Genomic DNA, 20,102 nt, shown 5'->3' on the forward strand with positions numbered 1-20,102 from the left:
GGAGCAGGTAGAGGATGAACAGAAGAGGACCAAGCACCAAACCCTGTGGGACGCCCTGAGACAGAGGAGCAGTGGAGGAGGTGCAGTTGTTGATGCTGATAAATTGTTGTCTGTTTGTTAGATATGATTTGAGCCAGGAGAGAGCAGTTCCGGTGATGTTGAGGGACTATTCGAGGCGGGAGAGAAGGATGTTGTGGTTGATGGTGTCAAAGGCTGCAGTGAGATCCAGGAGAAGGAGAATGTTGAGGTGGCCAGAGTCTGAGGAGAGGAGGAGGTCATTGGTGACTTTGAGAAGTGCTGTTTCGGTGCTGTGCTGTGAGCGGAAACCAGATTGAAATGGCTCGAACAGATCGTTTGAAATGAGGTGGGTTTTGAGTTGTGCAGCGACGACACGTTCCAGTATTTTTGACAGGAAGGGAAGATTTGAGATGGGCCGGAAATTGCTCATGGTCTCAGGGTCGAGTCCAGGTTTCTTGAGGATGGGGGTGACAGCAGCCAGTTTAAGTGTGTCGGGGACTGAGCCGGAGTTGAGGGAGGAGTTGATTATTGCTATGATGAGTGGAGCAATGGCTGGGAGACATTCCTTGGTGAGAGTAGATGGTATGGGATCCAGAATACAGGTGGAGCTTCTCATTCCTGTTGTGAATGAAGAGAGCTCCAAAGGGGACACAGGGGAGAACTGAGAAAGGGGCTGAGGGGTGAATATGGGGAGAGGGGGTGGCGAAATGGAAAGTGCGGGTGAGGTCTTCAGGTTGCTGTAAATTATATCAATTTTTGTATTGAAAAATGAAAGGAAAGAGTTGCAAGAGTTTTTTAAATGTGTAAAACACACAAAACGTCAGGAACTTGATTATAAATGTAAATTGGCTGCCACCTGCTCCTGGAAATGGAGAACAGTGCATCTTATTTAATTTAATTTAATTTATCATCCTCACTAATGACTCCTTCTTTCCCCCGCTGCGTTTTCACAGAGTTTAAGAACTTTTAAGTTGCTGACGTGCGAAACAAATAAAGCAGACGACCCCAAAAAAAACCTCTGTTGTAATCAGTTTAATATTTTTTTAAATGGTACAATTATTTTTTTCATTAAGAAAAATCACACATCCCATAAATGTAATTATATACTTTTATATTCTTTGAGAACCACAACATATAAATCAACTTTCACTTTTAGTGAAAATGAGAGGGGGCGAGTCCACTAGGGGGCGGCAAAGCAGCTTTTCTGAGCATACAATCTTCACAGCTTTCGTGGGTTTCAACACCACAATCTAAATAAATAATAAATAAGTTAAATATTTAGAAAAATATCTTTGCAGCGTAGTGTCTCTACAGTCGATCCTCGGTCACATGAAGATCTCCACCTCTAGCTCAGTCTGGTTATGCCCTAAAAAGAGGAAACAATCGTCATATATTCACATCTTTACAAAATTTAAAACAAGTCGTGCTATTTCCAGCCTCCTTTTTTAGTCAGATAAAAGAATATATAAAAAAAAAAGGGGCTCACCTTTTGAATGAGAGACTCTAGTCTGTTGAAAAATTCCCTCGCGTTTTCCTTCGGATGCGAGTCGCAGTCTTGGCAGGTTGCCTGAAGGGAAACGTGTAAAACACACGAGAAGTTAACTTCCGCACGACCGCACTCGGGTTTTTATACCTCTGGATTATCCACGAAACACAGAAACAACAGAAAAAAAACAATCTTCTCTCACCTGAACGTCTCCTGATTTGGTAGAAATGCAAAGACCTCGCTTCTGAAATGGATCAAAGTCAGTTGTTAGTAGTTGTTGTTGTTGTTTTTTACGCTTTCGGACGCATGTATCATTGTTGTTTACTCACGGTGATCGGACTCTTGAGGCTCTTGTAAAGCTTTCCTTGCGTTCTTTCCGTGACGTTGAACTGCACGTGCAGGTTCTCCTGGAAGCACTGCAGCGCCGACAGGCAGCAGCAGTCCTGATTGATGGAACGGAAAAACAATGTGAATACAACGTCAATAACAAACATATCGATGTTCTCCTTAAAAAACAGAAAAACATGACGCAGCAGTTGTTGTTGTTTTTAAAAAAAATAAAAACGTTGCAAACACTTGGTGCCATTAAAAAGGGATCCTGGACATTGTCCGTTGTTATGTTTGTTGACTTGGTTTCGTGGGAGAGTTATTTTAAAGAAACAATGTATCTATATCTTGTCAACGTGGTAGATCTAGTTCACCAGCAATCCACGACATCTGTTTTAGAAGAAAACATTTCTACATTCAACTGGCATCAAAAACATTTCCAAGAAAACTGCCGCTTCTGGTTTCATGTCACGACTTCATCGACTTTCCAATCGGAATGCGCGCGACACTTTTACTTCAACTGAAACCTTTTTTGAACGTTAAAACCTTTCCACTATTTCAAAAGACGAGTTTCTGTTCCCGACGACGTCAACGCTTTATTTCCAGGTTTCAATTTGTTTTCTGCTTCTTCTATTTATTTATTTTTGCTCGGTCGCGTCGTGATTATCTTTCTGATTCTTCTTCTTCTTCTTCTCTTTTTTTTTTTTTTTTAATAAGCTTTTGTGGCGTCTTCACGTCCTCAACCCTTCGCTGTTTTTGAGATGAGTCAACAAAATGTTGAGTCAAATGTTGTTTTTTGCTCTGCTCAGCGCGCCGGAGAAGGTTTGTGTCGTGGTTTTTGTTGGATCACTCATCACATTTCACTCGAGCGTGCAATGGAAGCTGAGAGAGAAACGCACTCTCGACTTGACTCAGTGGGGAGAAAGAGGCTGATCTGAGTTTACAGGTACTGCAGTCGAGCTCAATGAGACACAAAATCACATCTTCTTTATATGTGGGATGGTTTCGGCCAAAATGTCGGGTTTTGCTTTTCTACAAATATTTATGCAAGCAATTAAGTCTATTTTACAATTAAATATAATGTTTTTTTTGGGGGGGGTGATTAGAATATTTTAGTCGTGGCAGTTTTTCCACTCGTACCAGTAAATATTTAATTAAAATACAAATACTGGCATGTTTGTGGCTGTTAGTTCATTCTCCATAACACTGTTAACCCATAAAATAAAATAAAAATGGAACCACATAGCTTTTATAAATAATACTACTAATACTAATTTCCAATGTAACATTTCTTTCTCTATCAAAAGTAAATACATTTTAAAAATAAATGCTTTCAATTTTTCAATTTCAATTTACTTTTCAAAAATGATGAGCGATTTCTAGTTGTTTTTTTTGTTGCTTTGTTACGTCTTAATTATCTGTAACTGCGTGGAAAGCCTCAATCAATCTGGAATTTATTGTATTTTAAATCTATTTGAAATAGTATGTGAAATACTAATAAGCAAAACAAAATCAGAATATATATATATATTTTTTTAATTATGAATTTGTAAAGCTGCAAGGTAAACCCTGGTTATTTTAATTTTCTTCTATATTCGCTTCCAACCCAAGACATTTTGTCATTTCACACACTATATGTGATCTCCTCCTACAGCCCATGACAATAACCAACTTGCAGCAGGTGGGTAGAATATCAACAATGACTAAGCAACCACAAATATTAAGCGTGTCGGTGACCGTGCCGTCAAACGACACGCTCGACGCGACTCAGACGCCGCTCACCTCGACACTCAGCGGCGGCGTGCTCAGCATCTTCTCACCGTGCTGCGAGGAACAAATCGAGAACGTTAATAACGACAACTGCCACAAAAAAAAAGAAGAAAGAAATAGAAAGTAAAAAAAGTAGATGCGCCAACCTGCAGGCTTCGTCTCACACTGTTCAACTGTCTCAGGACTTCTGTTAGTTTTCTTTGCAGCGTTCTATCGTTCGGACGCGGCGACGCGCCGACCAAAGAGCCGCACCACACTGCAAACAGGCAAAACACAACCAGCTTCATGTTCTCGGGCCGGTGAGGGAGGCAGATCACCCAAAAAAGGAGGTTTTTTGTATCGTAAAAGATTCACTGGAAGTGCAGACGGTCGCCCTCGCTTACCTTTTTTATACTCATCCCTGAGGACACAGGAAAACCACTTGGAAAGCTGCAGAAACCGGCGCGCGTGAGTAACGAAACTTTCTTTTCCACTGGCAGCCACCGAGAGTGTCGACGTTGTCAGGGCCACGCCTTCGTGGGGCCCCCGGACGTGTGTGTGTGTGTGTGTGTGTGTGTGTGTGTGTGTGTGTGTGTGTGTGTGTGTGTGTGTGTGTGTGTGTGTGTGTGTGTGTGTGTGTGTGTGTGTGTGTGTGTGTGTGTGTGTGTGTGTGTGTGTGTGTGTGTGTGTGTGTGTGTGTGTGTGTGTGTGTGTGTGAACATGAAGCGCACCCGACCGGAAGCGGCAGGAAGGAACGCCACTTCCCATTTTCATTTTTGAATCGGTGGAGCCCGGCAGCCGACACCGTGTCATCGATGTGGTGCCGACGACCTGAATGCATTCGCTTGCAACACGGCCTCCTACACACACACACACACACACACAGAGAGCGCTGCAACAACAGGAAACCCATTTTTGTTAAGTGTTCACGTCGAGCCAAAAGGAGAAGTGAGGTGGGTTTTGAGCAAGTCGAGAATACTTGAGCCCAAGTCGTCTCGGCTATAATTGCGTCTTTTTAAAAAAAAATGTTATGTCACGGTAGTGCAGATTAGGAAAGAGGATCTTTTACAGGTCGCATCTGTGATGGATCCTCTGCTCCTCCTATTGAGTAACTAAATCCACTAAGTCGTGAATGAAGCTCCTTAGATGGGAAATGAGCCGCACGTTGTAGCTCGTTGCTCTTATTAGTGCCACAAACTCCCAATCGACGGCACCAGAGCAGTGACATGACTTCTTATCTCGCTCTCACTCTACTTTATCAGACTCCAACACAAAGGGCTCCACGCGCAGATGGTTCCCCACGTGAGCCAACGGCCCCCCGATGTGTCTTGTTGCATGTCAAGGTTTGACTTGTGCACACTGCTTCCTGTCGTCCACTACAGGACTACAGCTTTGCCTCTTATGTACAGACACTTTGACTAAAAGACCCATTTTCTTTTTTCCACCAAATAACCTCTTTTTATGCCTCCATGCCGGCGAAAGCAGAGGCTGGCATCATCATCATGTTGGTCCGTCTCGTTCTCTTGGCACAAAAAGTATGAAAGGGATCAGAATTTGGCAGCCGAAGGTCACCGTGACCTCACAAAACACGTCTTTTTTTTTGGCCATAACTTAAAGAATACGGTAATTCTGACTATTTCACACGAAAGCCTGCGACCAGCTTTTGATTTTTAATGTTGAACACTTGCAGCTGGCAGTGGATTCGGCTGCAGATGTGCACACACACACTGGACTGCAGTGAGCAAAGGAACATTCATGGCAGGAAAATAAATAAAATCAGCATGTGTTTAGACTTCTTTGAACACTTTAATACACACACACACACACACACACTGCATACATGTGCCCCGAGGTTTTCAGAAGAAAAGATGAAGCGTGCCGTAGTGATTTAAAAAAGAATCTCTGTGCTTTCAGGCTGCACATAATGGCATCATTTGTGTGGAAATATCACATCTCCAATGTGCATTAGCGTTACCCGTTTGGGAAAGTCTGGGAGGTATCATTACGTCAGTCGGCGTGCATGAGCACACGTTCTCGGCACACACAATCTGTACATCGGGGAGGAAGTGAGACTGAGAGAGAAAACCCCTCTCGCCTGTTCTCACTCTTCGTCAGCGTGAGGGGAAAAGGTGGGTGGGGGCTCCGGCTGCTCTGAGAGGTGCAGCACCCTCATCAGGAGTCCCCTCTGTGATGCGTACGAACAGAAGGGAAAATGTTTACTCAGGTGTGCCTGCTACATTCACAAGAATTGTACTCAAGGAACCCCTTCTGACCTGTGTGTGTGTGTGTGTACATAAAAGTTGGATATGTAACTTCCTGGTCAGAAAGATAAGCGGTATGTTAAATAGGACTTTGACACCGTGCATTCAGAATTAAAGAGTTTTTCTGTCCGATTTTCTTCTGAAACGAGACGTTTTAATTAATGTGTTTTTTGACGGTTGAACTCTAATTTTAAAATGCTTTCTGAACAGTTAAAAGCCATTTTATTGGACATACCGCAACGACGTTTGTAGCGAGAAAAGCGCTTCCCTAGACCGTCTATTGACAACTTGGCCTTCTGTAAACAGACCTGCAGATCATCTGGACCAACAACTTGGGTTGAGCTAAAAGGACCAAAGAAAAGGAGGTTATTACATGCTATTAATTACAACTTTTAAACTCTTTATAAAATGTTGCAGATTAAGTTGGAGCCAGTTTCTTTTATGCAATCGTGACCAAAAGTCACCGTTTATCTCTCCACATCCTAAAAAAATGTGTGCTTTCGAGACAGCTTTTTTTCCGTGTGATTCGCATCTCCGAGGCGTGTTTTTTTCAGGGCGATGACTAAAAGCTCTCGGGTTCAAGTTTCTCAGAGTTTCTCTCTGTGGTCGGGGCAGAGTGTTAAAGCGCAGCGTGACTTGAAGTGAGGTCGCAGGCGGAGGTCGACAGGCGGAGGTCGACAGGCGGAGGTCGACAGGCGGAGGTCTGCAGGCGGAGGTCTGCAGGCGGAGGTCTGCAGGCGGAGGTCGACAGGCGGAGGTCTGCAGGCGGAGGTCTGCAGGCGGAGGTCGACAGGCCGAGGTCGACAGGCGGAGGTCTGCAGGCGGAGGTCTGTAGGCGGAGGTCTGCAGGCGGAGGTCGACAGGCCGAGGTCGACAGGCCGAGGTCGGCAGGCGGAGGTCTGCAGGCGGAGGTCGTCAGGCGGAGGTCTGCAGGCGGAGGTCTGCAGGCCGAGGTCTGCAAGCCGAGGTCGACAGGCCGAGGTCGACAGGCCGAGGTCGTCAGGCCGAGGTCTGCAGGCCGAGGTCGTCAGGCGGAGGTCGTCAGGCGGAGGTCTGCAGGCCGAGGTCTGCAGGCCGAGGTCGTCAGGCGGAGGTCGTCAGGCGGAGGTCGTCAGGCGGAGGTCGTCAGGCGGAGGTCTGCAGGCCGAGGTCGTCAGGCGGAGGTCTGCAAGCCGAGGTCGACAGGCGGAGGTCGACAGGCGGAGGTCGACAGGCGGAGGTCTGCAGGCGGAGGTCGGCAGGCGGAGGTCGACAGGCGGAGGTCGACAGGCCGAGGTCGACAGGCCGAGGTCGACAGGCGGAGGTCGACAGGCGGAGGTCTGCAGGCGGAGGTCTGCAGGCCGAGGTCTGCAGGCCGAGGTCGTCAGGCGGAGGTCGTCAGGCGGAGGTCGTCAGGCGGAGGTCTGCAGGCCGAGGTCGTCAGGCGGAGGTCTGCAAGCCGAGGTCGACAGGCGGAGGTCTGCAGGCCGAGGTCGACAGGCGGAGGTCGTCAGGCGGAGGTCGTCAGGCGGAGGTCGGCAGGCGGAGGTCGACAGGCGGAGGTCGACAGGCCGAGGTCGACAGGCCGAGGTCGACAGGCCGAGGTCGGCAGGCGGAGGTCGACAGGCGGAGGTCGGCAGGCCGAGGTCGGCAGGCGGAGGTCTGCAAGCCGAGGTCGACAGGCGGAGGTCTGCAGGCGGAGGTCGGCAGGCGGAGGTCGGCAGGCGGAGGTCGACAGGCGGAGGTCGACAGGCGGAGGTCGACAGGCCGAGGTCGGCAGGCGGAGGTCGGCAGGCGGAGGTCGGCAGGCGGAGGTCTGCAAGCCGAGGTCGACAGGCGGAGGTCTGCAGGCGGAGGTCGACAGGCGGAGGTCGACAGGCGGAGGTCGACAGGCGGAGGTCTGCAAGCCGAGGTCGACAGGCGGAGGTCTGCAGGCGGAGGTCTGCAGGCGGAGGTCGACAGGCGGAGGTCGACAGGCGGAGGTCGACAGGCGGAGGTCGACAGGCCGAGGTCGACAGGCCGAGGTCGACAGGCCGAGGTCGGCAGGCCGAGGTCGGCAGGCGGAGGTCGGCAGGCGGAGGTCTGCAAGCCGAGGTCGACAGGCGGAGGTCTGCAGGCGGAGGTCGACAGGCGGAGGTCGACAGGCGGAGGTCTGCAAGCCGAGGTCGACAGGCGGAGGTCTGCAGGCGGAGGTCTGCAGGCGGAGGTCGACAGGCGGAGGTCGACAGGCGGAGGTCGACAGGCCGAGGTCGGCAGGCGGAGGTCTGCAAGCCGAGGTCGACAGGCGGAGGTCTGCAGGCCGAGGTCGACAGGCGGAGGTCGTCAGGCGGAGGTCTGCAAGCCGAGGTCGACAGGCGGAGGTCTGCAGGCCGAGGTCTGCAGGCGGAGGTCGACAGGCGGAGGTCGACAGGCCGAGGTCGACAGGCGGAGGTCGACAGGCCGAGGTCGGCAGGCGGAGGTCTGCAAGCCGAGGTCGACAGGCGGAGGTCTGCAGGCCGAGGTCGACAGGCGGAGGTCGTCAGGCGGAGGTCGGCAGGCGGAGGTCGACAGGCGGAGGTCGACAGGCCGAGGTCGGCAGGCGGAGGTCGGCAGGCGGAGGTCTGCAAGCCGAGGTCCACAGGCGGAGGTCGGCAGGCCGAGGTCGGCAGGCCGAGGTCGGCAGGCCGAGGTCGACAGGCCGAGGTCGACAGGCCGAGGTCGGCAGGCGGAGGTCTGCAAGCCGAGGTCGACAGGCGGAGGTCTGCAGGCGGAGGTCTGCAGGCGGAGGTCGACAGGCGGAGGTCGACAGGCGGAGGTCTGCAAGCCGAGGTCGACAGGCGGAGGTCTGCAGGCGGAGGTCTGCAGGCGGAGGTCGACAGGCGGAGGTCGACAGGCGGAGGTCGACAGGCCGAGGTCGGCAGGCGGAGGTCTGCAAGCCGAGGTCGACAGGCGGAGGTCTGCAGGCGGAGGTCGACAGGCGGAGGTCGACAGGCGGAGGTCGACAGGCCGAGGTCGGCAGGCGGAGGTCTGCAAGCCGAGGTCGACAGGCGGAGGTCTGCAGGCCGAGGTCGACAGGCGGAGGTCGTCAGGCGGAGGTCGGCACGCCGAGGTCGACAGGCGGAGGTCTGCAGGCCGAGGTCTGCAGGCGGAGGTCGACAGGCGGAGGTCGACAGGCCGAGGTCGACAGGCGGAGGTCGACAGGCCGAGGTCGGCAGGCGGAGGTCTGCAAGCCGAGGTCGACAGGCGGAGGTCTGCAGGCCGAGGTCGACAGGCGGAGGTCGTCAGGCGGAGGTCGACAGGCGGAGGTCGACAGGCCGAGGTCGGCAGGCGGAGGTCGGCAGGCGGAGGTCTGCAAGCCGAGGTCCACAGGCGGAGGTCGGCAGGCCGAGGTCGGCAGGCCGAGGTCGGCAGGCCGAGGTCGGCAGGCCGAGGTCGGCAGGCGGAGGTCTGCAAGCCGAGGTCGACAGGCGGAGGTCTGCAGGCGGAGGTCGACAGGCGGAGGTCGACAGGCGGAGGTCTGCAAGCCGAGGTCGACAGGCGGAGGTCTGCAGGCGGAGGTCTGCAGGCGGAGGTCGACAGGCGGAGGTCGACAGGCGGAGGTCGACAGGCCGAGGTCGGCAGGCGGAGGTCTGCAAGCCGAGGTCGACAGGCGGAGGTCTGCAGGCGGAGGTCTGCAGGCCGAGGTCGGCAGGCCGAGGTCGGCAGGCCGAGGTCGGCAGGCCGAGGATTATTTTTACATCAACCGGAATAAACTTTAAATTAGTTTTTTGTGTGTGTGCGTGTTTAATAAAAGAAAGGCGTTCGGACTGTGACTGAAATAATAAAGTTTATTTCTATACTACGTCAGATAAAAAGCTTGAATATAAAACGTATTGATAATTAGTATTTATTAAGATTTAATAAATAAAGTTTTACACTTACGCTGTAGTATGATTTCTCCCCTTCGTGGGGGGCGAGTGGGTTGAAATGCAACTCGTACACATGTTGCAGAATATTGTTCATTTATTTGGGGGAGAAAAAAAAAACTCTTTTGAATAAACGCAAACATTTAAAAAGTCCTCGAATTTTTTTTTTAATCTTTTTTTTATTTTTAATTCATGCAAGCGTTCACAGAGCTGGAACCAGGACCGGTGAAGGTGACTCGGGAAAGCGAGCGTGCTTGATATTACCGTAAGTGTACAGGAAGAGCGCAGAGAGGCCGTGGGTGGGGGATCCTCCAGCAGGCGTGACACGCCGTGTTTACAACGCCGCGTTCATTTATCAACGACTTAGTTATTGTTGCTTTTGAGGTTATTGTGTATAAAGAAAAAATCTGTCTGTGGCCAGAAAAAGTGCAGATTTCTTCAAGAGGATCTATGACTCAATTGTTACCACTTTATACTTCAATCTGTAATCAATCGTCACTGGAACACAGAAAACGTCCGTTATTCTTCAGCGAATTCTTCTTCTCTGATCCAAACCACTCCCAGAGAGGGATCACTTCACACCCGCCGAGGGGGGGAGGGGGGGGGGGTTCACCACATTTGATGAATTAGATCCGACTCCATGTCTTCCCCTTTTTCACATATTAAAAACTTCAGATTAGATTTTTGGCAAACGGAACAAGAGTCGCCTTAAAAAAAAAAAAAAATCATATTCCGTCCTCGGCGCATTAAAACGAAGCGAGACGAAACAATTGATAAACAATTAAGTGTTGTCTTTGTTTCATTTCGTATTCAAATGATTTTCCTCTCTTTCATTTGGTTCATCGGGTCGTTCACCAGCCAGTGAGACGTCTTCAGAGGAATCTTTGGTCTACGGTAATCTGTAATGGCCGTTTGTAGCAGACTTTTTAATTTAGAGACCTCGACTGTGGATTATTTTCACATCCCGCTTGTCTCGTTCCACTTAGTCCACAGAATCAGTTTCTTCTCCACCGTCTCTGGAGGTAACCGCCTCCTCCAGACATCCTGTGTGGTAATAATAATCTCACAGTCAGGTGATTATCACGTATATAACGCGTCATGGCGTTCAGCACTGTGGTTTTATTTTAACAAAGGAGATGTGAAATGTAAAAACAGGCTTCCTCGTCGCAGTGTAAACATATTTACCGTTCACAATCCAGAAATGTATGAAATAAATCTAAATCTATAAACTGCCTGAGCACAAAAAACATCAACGCTCCCCAAGAGGAAAGTTTATTCACAAAGAACAATTAGTACATTAGAAGTAACGCCATCGAAGAGCAAGTGATACCGGGACGTGTTGAAAGTAAAAGTTAGAAACATTAAACGTCCAGAAATGTGGAGACGTCGTCTTTTGGCTTCACCAAAATCAACATGAAATACAAATAAGACCAGAAAGAAGCGGCGAAAACATCGGGACACGTGCAATCACCTTGTGGGGGCAGCCCGGTATGATTTAAAGAATTTAAATTAAACATTTTTGGTGTCGGGCTGCACGGTGGTGTAGTGGCTAGCACTGTCGCCTCACAGCAAGAGGCCCGGGGGTTCAATTCCCGGTCGGAGCGGTCCTTCTGTGTGGAGTTTGCATGTTCTCCCCGTGGCAGCGTGGGTTCTCTCCGGGCTCTCCGGCTTCCTCCCGCAGTCCAAAGACATGCTGCAGGTTAATTGATCTCTAAATGTCCCATAGGTGTGAATGTGAGAGTGAATGGTTGTATGTCCCTACATGTGCCCTCGATGGACTGGCGGCCTGTCCAGGGTGTCCCCTGCCTTCGCCCTATGTCAGCTGGGATAGGCTCCAGCGCCCCCGCGACCCTAATGAGGATAAGCGGTATTGAAAATGGATGGATGGATGGATTTTTGGTGTCTAAAAAACACCTTTCTGAGAGCAGCGATGGACCGGTCGCTTGTTATGTCAAGAGCTCTTATTTATTATTTAGCTATTAGTACATTCCTGCTGCTTTGTTGTGTCACTGGCCGTGTTAACCCTCTTTCACAGCTTCCTTTTATATCCAAGTGGCCACGTTCAAATAAATAATACAGCAGCAAACAACCAGCTGCTATGTAAATATATATATATAGAGAGAGGAGTATCGGATATCTGGGCAGACAATGAAGCCGCTCTCCTCTGTGTGTGTGTGTGTGTGTGTGTGTGTGTGTGTGTGTGTGTGTGTGTGTGTGTGTGTGTGTGTGTGTGTGTGTGTGTGTGTGTGTGTGTGTGTGTGTGTGTGTGTGTGTGTGTGTGTGTGTGTGTGTGTGTGTGTGTGTGTGTGTATATGTGTGTGTGTGTGTGTGTGTGTTGTAATCCGAGCTTCTCTGTGCTCGGTCTACATGTGTCATGCAGAGGCCATAGATATGATTCCTTACTAAACACCTTTTGAGCTTTACTGAACTGCTTATTCTTTCATAATCCATGTTTTCGGGTCAAATCGAATTTTTTTTTTTAGTTCCTAAGTTTTTAAAACGACTAACCATTTTTTCAACATTGTGCCCCGTGATGGACAGAAGTCTGGAGTCTACTGGGTACGGCCGTGTCTCAGGTCTTGATGCCCTGGAGGGATTCGGGGTTCTTGGACATGGAAAAGGCTTCCACGGTCTGAACTAAACAAAAGAGCCTCATGTCGTCAACACGTCAACGAAAGAATCTGGATCTTAATAATAATAAAGGTGATTTAGAATGGCACTTTGGGGCTCACCTGTGTTTTAAAATGGATGAGCGCTCACCTGGTGCGTGGTGTACTTTGAACTCCAAGAAGGTGGAGGGATATGAGTCACAGGGGCGAACATGAAGGGGCCCCTTTGAAGTGCAACGCCTTCTCATTTGGTTCATCTATATCAATTAAAAATGTCAGTTTGACAGATGGAATTGAAGTGAAATCCACATCAATTCAATATTTTAGCCAATTATCTCATCTTAGGTTTGAGAAAATGTTCAAAAATAAAAGTTCCATTTAAAAAAAAAAAGAAAAGGGACCCGTCGTCTGTGAAAGTTGTGCACGCGTCTTTTGTTTTTGTACCGTCGAACATTTGAAAGAAACGGAAAATCTCGGGACAAAACTTTTCATATTTTCCGTCGTCTAGAACGGGTTGTCAGAACTTCCATAATCGGTGGCAAGCATCCTCGGAAAAAACAACACACACACGTCATGACAGTATCCTGTTTATTGTGACACGCCGTGGTGTTTTTGGTATAAAGAACATTTAAAAAAAAAAAACTGTCTTCCACTGCAATTATTTAGCAGGAGCTCTTTTTTTTCTCTCCGGTACACGATCAGAACACGATGGAGTACGAGTCGGCGGTGTCGTCTGCAGGTCCAGTAACTCAAAACGTGACTTTTACTGAGTTACTCACCTCAAGTTCACTTCTCTCTATAACACTAATAACAAAGCGCGGGTTAGCCGACATCGACTTAGTCACACGACTTTCACTGTCTGTATAAAAAAACAAAAAACAGTAACAGCAGACAATGAGGGAAATATATTTATTTTTCTTGCATTGTAAAAAGAAGAAAAAAAGATAAGAGAAATCTGTGCAAAAATATGGCGCGGGACAAAAACATACATTCGCAAATCTGTCTCGGGGAAAAAAAAAAAAAGGTGCCCCCGAGAAAAACTCCGGGCACAAACCGTTCCGATTGGGATCTGAAAGAACCGCCCCCGTTGGGTCCAGACCGGGTTCAGTAGAGATTGGTCTTCTTCATTATCCTCAAGAACTCCTGCTCGTTAATCTCCCCGTCGCCATTTCGGTCCGCCTCGTCGATCATTTCCTTAACAAAAAAAAAAAAAAAAAGGATAAGAAACAAAAAGTCTGAATGTCTCGCGTGATGGACCAGAAAAGTGCTGAGAAATCATAACTTATTGTTTGCTGCCTACTCGTCATCTCAATAGTGTTCATTCCTAACGAAGGTAAATGATCCATTATTATGAATGTGTTGTTTAAGGCATTCTGACACAACCCAAAACTATTCTTCAACGGCTGCATAGTTTCAGACAACGTGTGACGTTGATCACTTTTCTGTGGCTCGTGAATGTGTCGGCAGCAAAAAACACTTCTCTGTCGTCGTTGTTGTTGTTGTTGTTGTTGCAGCTTTTCCTCGCGAAACCGTCCACCACATCCAGTGCGTTCCTAAACATCCGGCTCCATATGCAGGGTTCAACATTCATGCTCTTCTTTTTTTTTCCATGTCAGAAATCTATTTATTAGTCCGCATTTTGACATTAGAAAATATATGCAGTGCAAAAGCTGCAATATTTGACGGGAGCATGTTGCTGAAACTTTTTTTTTTAAAGGTTCAGAACTAATTGAGTTACTGAGCGTCGACAGCCTGCATCAAAAATAGCAAAACAGAAACTGTGAATAGATTTTATTGTAAAGACGAACTCTCTCTCTCTCTCTCCAAAAAAATAAAAAGAATTGCAAAACAGCAATCAATTCAAAAGCTAATGAATGCACCAGTGAATCTACGCGAGACCTTTATAAACTACGAAACATTATTTTTTGGGTCTTTGTTTGTGGATCACCAACAACAAATAATATTTGGCACGTCGCTAGAATATACTCATACCTGTAATTCTTCGTCCGTGAGGTTCTCTCCCAGCTCCTTGGCGACTCGCTTCAGATTTTTGAAGGAGATTTTTCCTGTGCCGTCGTCGTCGAACAGCCGAAAAGCCTTCATTATTTCTTCTTTGGAGTCTTTTTCACTCTGTTGACAAGCGGATAGTAACACTTAAAACAAGTAAAATCAACACTTCCAATTAAAACATTTTGCAAGTAAAATTTAAAAAAAAGAAGCATTTTTCTGTGTTTGTGGTCATTTCTCCACGTTAAATTTCACTGGAACTCAAAATCAGAAGGACGTCGCTTCTGGGATACGTTTGTTTTGTAGAGCAACTGGCTGATCCAGATGAACACAAGACGTGTGAGTCGCCACGCAGTCTTTCCAGGAGCAGAAATGACACCTTTTTTAAAAAATTTCCAAGAAGTTTCCTTGTTGTTTTTACGTCTAAAAACACCTGTGTTACACACTCACCATTTTCGAAGTCATCATACCGAGAAAGTCACTGAAGTCAATCGTTCCAGAGCCCTCTTTATCGATGTCTGCGATCATCTTCTTGATCTCTTCTTTCTTGGGTTCAAACCCGAGCGCCCTCATGGCAACCTGTTGCACAGATAGATGAGGGGGGGGTGAGGCTGCGGGTAACGGGATGAGGGGATCAGGGTATCGGGGGATCAGGGAATGAGGGGATCAGGGGATCGGGGTATCAGGGGATGAGGGGATCAGGGTATCGGTGTATCGGGATGAGGAGACCGGGGTATGGGGGGGATGAGGGGATCGGGGTAACAGGGGATGAGGGGACCAGGGTATGGGGGGATGAGGGGATCGGGGTAACAGGGGATGAGGTGACCAGGGTATGAGGGGATCGGGCTAACAGGATATCAAAGGATGAGGGGACCAGGGTATCCGGGTATTTGGTTCATCACAGGGTAGGTTACACCAACTTGTTGCTCACTGAACCAGAAACTAACCTTCAGCTCCTTCACGTCGATTGTTCCACTTCCATCGGTGTCAAAGAGGTCAAAAGCCTCTTTGATTTCTTGCTTTTGCTCCTCAGTCAGGTCGATTTTGGGACCCGACTTCTTCCTCTGGCCCACAGAAGAAGCTGGTTTTCGGTAACCGGAAGCCTGGAACACAAACACAACGACGTTAGCTCCTCAGAGAGACGTCGCTGTCTGTCACGCGAGCTAACTTTAGCTGCTGTGCTGCTGCGCGAGACCCAACTGAAACACGTTTAAAACTATTTTAGCGAACTAAATGTCGGCTTTTAACGGTTAATCTCGAAATTCCCCCAACATGTTAACACGGCGTGAGGTTCACACTCGACATTTCTACGTAGTTATACCATTTAAATGAGTGATTCAGCCCCGGAAAGCTGCAACTGCGTCTCGGATCGGATGTCAACAAAACGAGCAGCAACGGTTGTATTCTTTTTTTTTTTCATTTTATTTTTCTGTTGATTGACGTGTGAGACAGCCAATAGAAACCACGGATGTGCGTGACCCAAACATGCAGCCAATCACAAAAAAAGAAACGGGCGGGTCATAACGGCGTGCGCCAATGGTTGAGATCGTTTCTTGTCGCCACAGCAACGAGGAAATAGCGCATGCGCAGTGTTTAATCGCTCGCGCAGAGGCAGCTGGGCAGTGGGCATCGTTAGCTGTGCTATAATACATAATTAAATAAGGTAACGTTACACCCTTTATGCATAGAGAAGGTCGGTTGAGCAGAAGCATCTTTTGGAGACACTCCTGTGTTTTTGTCTCACTTTGGACTCTTTATTAAGACATTAGCCTGTTAGCTTAGCTTGTCTGGCAGCTATAAGTCTCTTGCTCCTTTAGTTAGCTAGGTGTTGTGTTTTGTGTTGTGCAATGTGTTCATTTAATACCTTGTTTAGCTGAAGTTGTGTCTATGTTGTTGACGTGCACAGTGGCGGAATAAGTATTATATTTTTTCCCCAGACATCTTAGGGTAACTTGTAAATACATTTCTCTCTGACATGAACAGTAATGATGCAAAGTTGAACTTGCTGTGCTTAGTTTATCATCCAGTGCTTGTTGATGTGACTGAGATGTAACACATGTTACCTTAGCAGGTGTAACTACATACCTTTACTTGGTAACAGGTAAACAAATGTTTATTGTCCCTTTTTATTATCCAGGCACCTCGAGTAATGCTGGCGAGTACGATAATAAACCATCGGCAACATGTGGGACTGCAGAAGCTCTCCGCACTGGCAGGAATCACACACTCCTCTTTGGGCCCCAACAAACAGTACAAGTTCATCCAAGACGAAGCGAGTGGGGAGTCGGCTCTTGCGTGCTCGTGCTTCCGCGTCCTGGAGAACCTGGAGCTGACCTGCGGGGTAGGCCAGCTGGTCTACGAGACCATCCAAGCCCACCAGGAGGTCTATCACACGGGGTCGGGATGCCTGCTGTTTCTCGCCGGAGCGTGGAGCCGCGCTGCTCTGGAGTGCCTCCGGAGAGGAATCTCGGTGGGGCACATCATCTCGGCTATGTCTGAAGGAATGGAGGTGTGCTTGGACGTTTGCAGGAAGTGCAGCGTCTCGACTGAGGGCCTCGGTGTGGCCACATCTCCGGGACTTCACCTGTTAAAGAAACCCACCGTGGAGGCTCCACAGGTGAGAGAAGCCGGTGACGAGACTCTAAATGCCGGCGGACGAAGGAAAGTAAAGCTCAGCAGACATTTTTACGAGACCAGGTCTGAAGATGTCCCACAACCTCCCCGACCTGAGCTCCCTGACGTCGCACACATCGCCGTGGGACTGAGTCACGGTTGTGTCAACGCGATGAATTTAGTTGTCGAGGCCAGCCGAATACAATCGGAAAACAATCCGCGAGGCGTCAGCTGTCCTACGTTCGATGTCACTAAAGTGGTGACATGCGTGCTACCCGGTTTACCGGAGGAGCACGCGTGTGTTTTGCAGGGCTGCGTTCTTCTTGTCTCCGACGAGCAGGCTTCAGTTGCACATCGCTTGAAAGAACGGCACTTGAAGGTGGCTCTGATTACTGGAGATTTATCAGACACCTATCGCCACCTCGGCTTTAAAAGGCTAAAGGGTGTGCGGTGTGTGCGTGACCGGTCACACTGTTCAAGTTCAAACAAAGAGGAGGAGTGGCTGGAAGAGACCGTGACGCTTCTGCTGAACCTGGAGGTGAACCTGGTCGTCGTGAGTGGGCTTGCTGGCGACAACGTGATTCAACGCTGTTGCAGACATCACGTACTCGTGGTGGACAAAGCGAAGGCTCCCGTCCTGAAGGCCCTGGCGAGCGCGACGGGAGCCGTTCCGGTGACCTACGCCACGCAGCTGAGTCGCCGCTGTGTCGGCGCCGGTGCGAAGGCGGCGATATGGAGGGAGCTCCGCAGCCGCCAGGGGAAGCCCTCGACCACCGTGAACATTTCCACCGTCGAGAGCGGCGGCGGGTTGGTCACCGTGATCCTCACGAGCCACGTGGACGCCAAGCTGCAGGCCCTGGAGGACCAGTTTTGGGCGTGCGCGTATCGGTTGCACCACGTGCTGAAGGGCAAAGTCCTCCTGCCCGGTGCCGGAGTCACCGAAATGCTCTGCGTTCATCGCCTTCAGAAGGAGGCGGAGCTCCACGTTGAGCCTGGCAGAGGGAGGGACGGGGACGGGGTCCGACAGACCAAAGCCGGGACAGCAGCCAGCCCTTACAGGGCTTTGGTGTTGCGCCTCATGGCAGATGGGTTAATAGATTACGTGACCTCTGTGATGGTTAACACTGGAAGGTTTTCAAAGGTCAGAGCCAGGACCGCAGTGAGCCGACACCTGCAGGCGTACGCAGGAAGTCCAGGCATCGCGGCAGAGTTCTCCCGACTTTTCTTGGCAGGCGAGCGAGAGGACGGGGGAGCTTCGCCACCCGTGGAGTCTCGTGACCCCCCGGCGGAGCAGGTCTACGACAGTCTGAGCGTGAAGCAGGAAGCGTGGAGGAAGGCCTTGGACCTGGTTCTGCTGGTCCTGCAGACGGACGCGGAGGTCATCACGGGCATTGACCCAAAAACAGATGGCGCGCAGGACAAGCTGATGCTGTTGTGACCTTCACCGCACACAACTTTCTCTAAAGTTTATTCAGACTGCACACCGCATTCAAGATATGTTTCTTTTCAAGAGTGGCACAAAGTAAAAGGAGAATAAAGTGTTTTATATTGTTTTTTTCCTTGTTGTCAATAAATAGCCACGGTGAAGCGATGCTACCTGTGTGCCACCACTAGGGGGAGACACACGATTAAATGACACATCAGTCTCTCTGACTCTCTCCTCCAACCCCATGCAGGTAATTAAATATACTGAAGAATCGGCCTAATAGTTTCTGAATGGTGAGACTCATAAATATCCCTATTTCAAACATGTCCACTTCATGGAATTAAGATTCAGAGTTTAAAATTGGAATTTGTGTTATTGTCCTTAATGTTTTCTCTCCTGACCTCCAGGTATTTGGAAAGAAGTGAGCACAGCATCTTAAATATAATAACACATGAAGTACGGTCAGTGGATATTTCCTCATTTCATTTAATACTACTTAGTAGTAGTAGTAGTCTTAATTAATATATTACCTCTCTTGAAAGTGCTTCATACTATCCTCATACAGGAAATACCCTAAAATTCAGTTTATTTGTATTATTAACCAAGCGAGACTAAACATTTCCCTTTCTATATGATCATTGAAAGGTCACAGGGCTTTGACCTTTGCACTCTTCAACACTAGACGGCCAACAGTATAGGTCATTTTGTTATACTATACTTTTTAATACATTTAAATATATAAAAGGACATCATTTGTTATTCCGAAGAAAAATGTCCAATAATTAGAGAAAAAACCCACCCGAAAGCTGTGCCGGTTCATATGAGAGTAAAGCACGCTCTTGGTTATCTTTAGACCTTTTCCTGTTGTGCGCGTCATATTTCAAGGTGTCAGCGACACGTGAAACCTTCCAATTTCCTCCTTGGCAAACAAAATAGCTGAGATAGGTGAAAAAGAAGTAAAGAAACGTTACGGGGGTGTGACATAACGCAACATAAGCACGAAGCCGGGGAGGAAACGGGACGGAGAAGGCGGCGACACGTGTGAGAGTTCAGGCCGAGTTCACGCTTTACGGTCCGCCCCCCCCCCCCGTGAACTTCACACGTTTTGAAGATTAATAATAAACACGTCAAAGCCAAAGAGATGGGTGAGAAGTTAGTCGTGCGTTGTGTCTAGCTGACAGAAAAGGACGCTAATTAGATAAGGCATATATTCAAAGTAAGATCTAAATAACTATTTTTGTTATCTTGTGATTTATACATGCATGGTATTCACAAAACGACAAATGTACATGAAGGTTCGGCTGCAGCAGAACTCAAAAGGTTCTAAAATAAAGCAACCGGTTTGGGAACAGGTGGCGTACTGATAGCAGAAAAAAATCTATTTTTAGATATCATAAATCTTTGTTTTAATGTTCCTCAACCCAAACGTCCGGCATGTTGAAGACCAGGTTTCGCTCGAACAACGGTAGTGGAGGCTGCCAACTTACGGGGGGTTGGGGGGGGAAGGATCCATCGGTCGATGATGGTGGTGTTTGGATCCGTTTCATTGGTTCTCTGCACGACAGCAACGCGTGGAGCCTTTGCATCTGGTTCACGAGACCCCAAACGTACACTGACGGGTGTGCCGTCCCCCCCCCCCCCCCCCCCCCTATATAGCTGTGGAAATGATTTTATCGTCACGGTGAAACAAACCACTGAAATCACAGATATTCATGCATATACTTGTGTTGACAGTAATATTAT

At 48.6% G+C, this 20,102-nt stretch overlaps 3 protein-coding genes across 4 annotated transcripts; 1 reads left to right on the plus strand and 2 right to left on the minus strand.

Annotated features, from left to right (window-relative positions):
- Positions 1-1,075: 1,075 nt before the first annotated feature.
- Positions 1,076-3,888, minus strand: il21 (interleukin 21). The gene is made up of 6 exons (XM_034544103.1): positions 3,748-3,888; positions 3,614-3,655; positions 1,834-1,947; positions 1,707-1,748; positions 1,505-1,585; positions 1,076-1,384 (listed from the first exon to the last, which is right to left on the minus strand). Exons 1-6 carry the CDS (start codon positions 3,886-3,888, stop codon positions 1,364-1,366), a joined length of 441 nt encoding a protein of 146 aa, XP_034399994.1. The 3' UTR covers positions 1,076-1,363.
- A 9,317-nt stretch (positions 3,889-13,205) lies between these two features.
- On the minus strand, positions 13,206-15,751 carry cetn4 (centrin 4). The gene is made up of 5 exons (XM_034543143.1): positions 15,642-15,751; positions 15,268-15,423; positions 14,771-14,899; positions 14,306-14,443; positions 13,206-13,507 (listed from the first exon to the last, which is right to left on the minus strand). Exons 1-5 carry the CDS (start codon positions 15,642-15,644, stop codon positions 13,418-13,420), a joined length of 516 nt encoding a protein of 171 aa, XP_034399034.1. The 5' UTR covers positions 15,645-15,751; the 3' UTR covers positions 13,206-13,417.
- A 29-nt stretch (positions 15,752-15,780) lies between these two features.
- Positions 15,781-18,485, plus strand: bbs12 (Bardet-Biedl syndrome 12). Of its 2 annotated transcripts, none has more exons than XM_034543139.1 (2): positions 15,781-15,983; positions 16,458-18,485. In XM_034543139.1, exon 2 carries the CDS (start codon positions 16,470-16,472, stop codon positions 18,369-18,371), a length of 1,902 nt encoding a protein of 633 aa, XP_034399030.1. In that variant the 5' UTR covers positions 15,781-15,983; positions 16,458-16,469; the 3' UTR covers positions 18,372-18,485. The 2 variants fall into 2 exon arrangements, with proteins under 2 accessions (XP_034399030.1, XP_034399031.1); XM_034543140.1 differs by having other exon boundaries at positions 15,947-16,013; positions 16,458-18,409.
- Positions 18,486-20,102: the final 1,617 nt, after the last annotated feature.

The sequence above is a fragment of the Cyclopterus lumpus genome, chromosome 10 (genome assembly GCF_009769545.1).
Source record: "Cyclopterus lumpus isolate fCycLum1 chromosome 10, fCycLum1.pri, whole genome shotgun sequence".
Classification (NCBI taxonomy): Eukaryota; Metazoa; Chordata; class Actinopteri; order Perciformes; family Cyclopteridae; genus Cyclopterus; species Cyclopterus lumpus.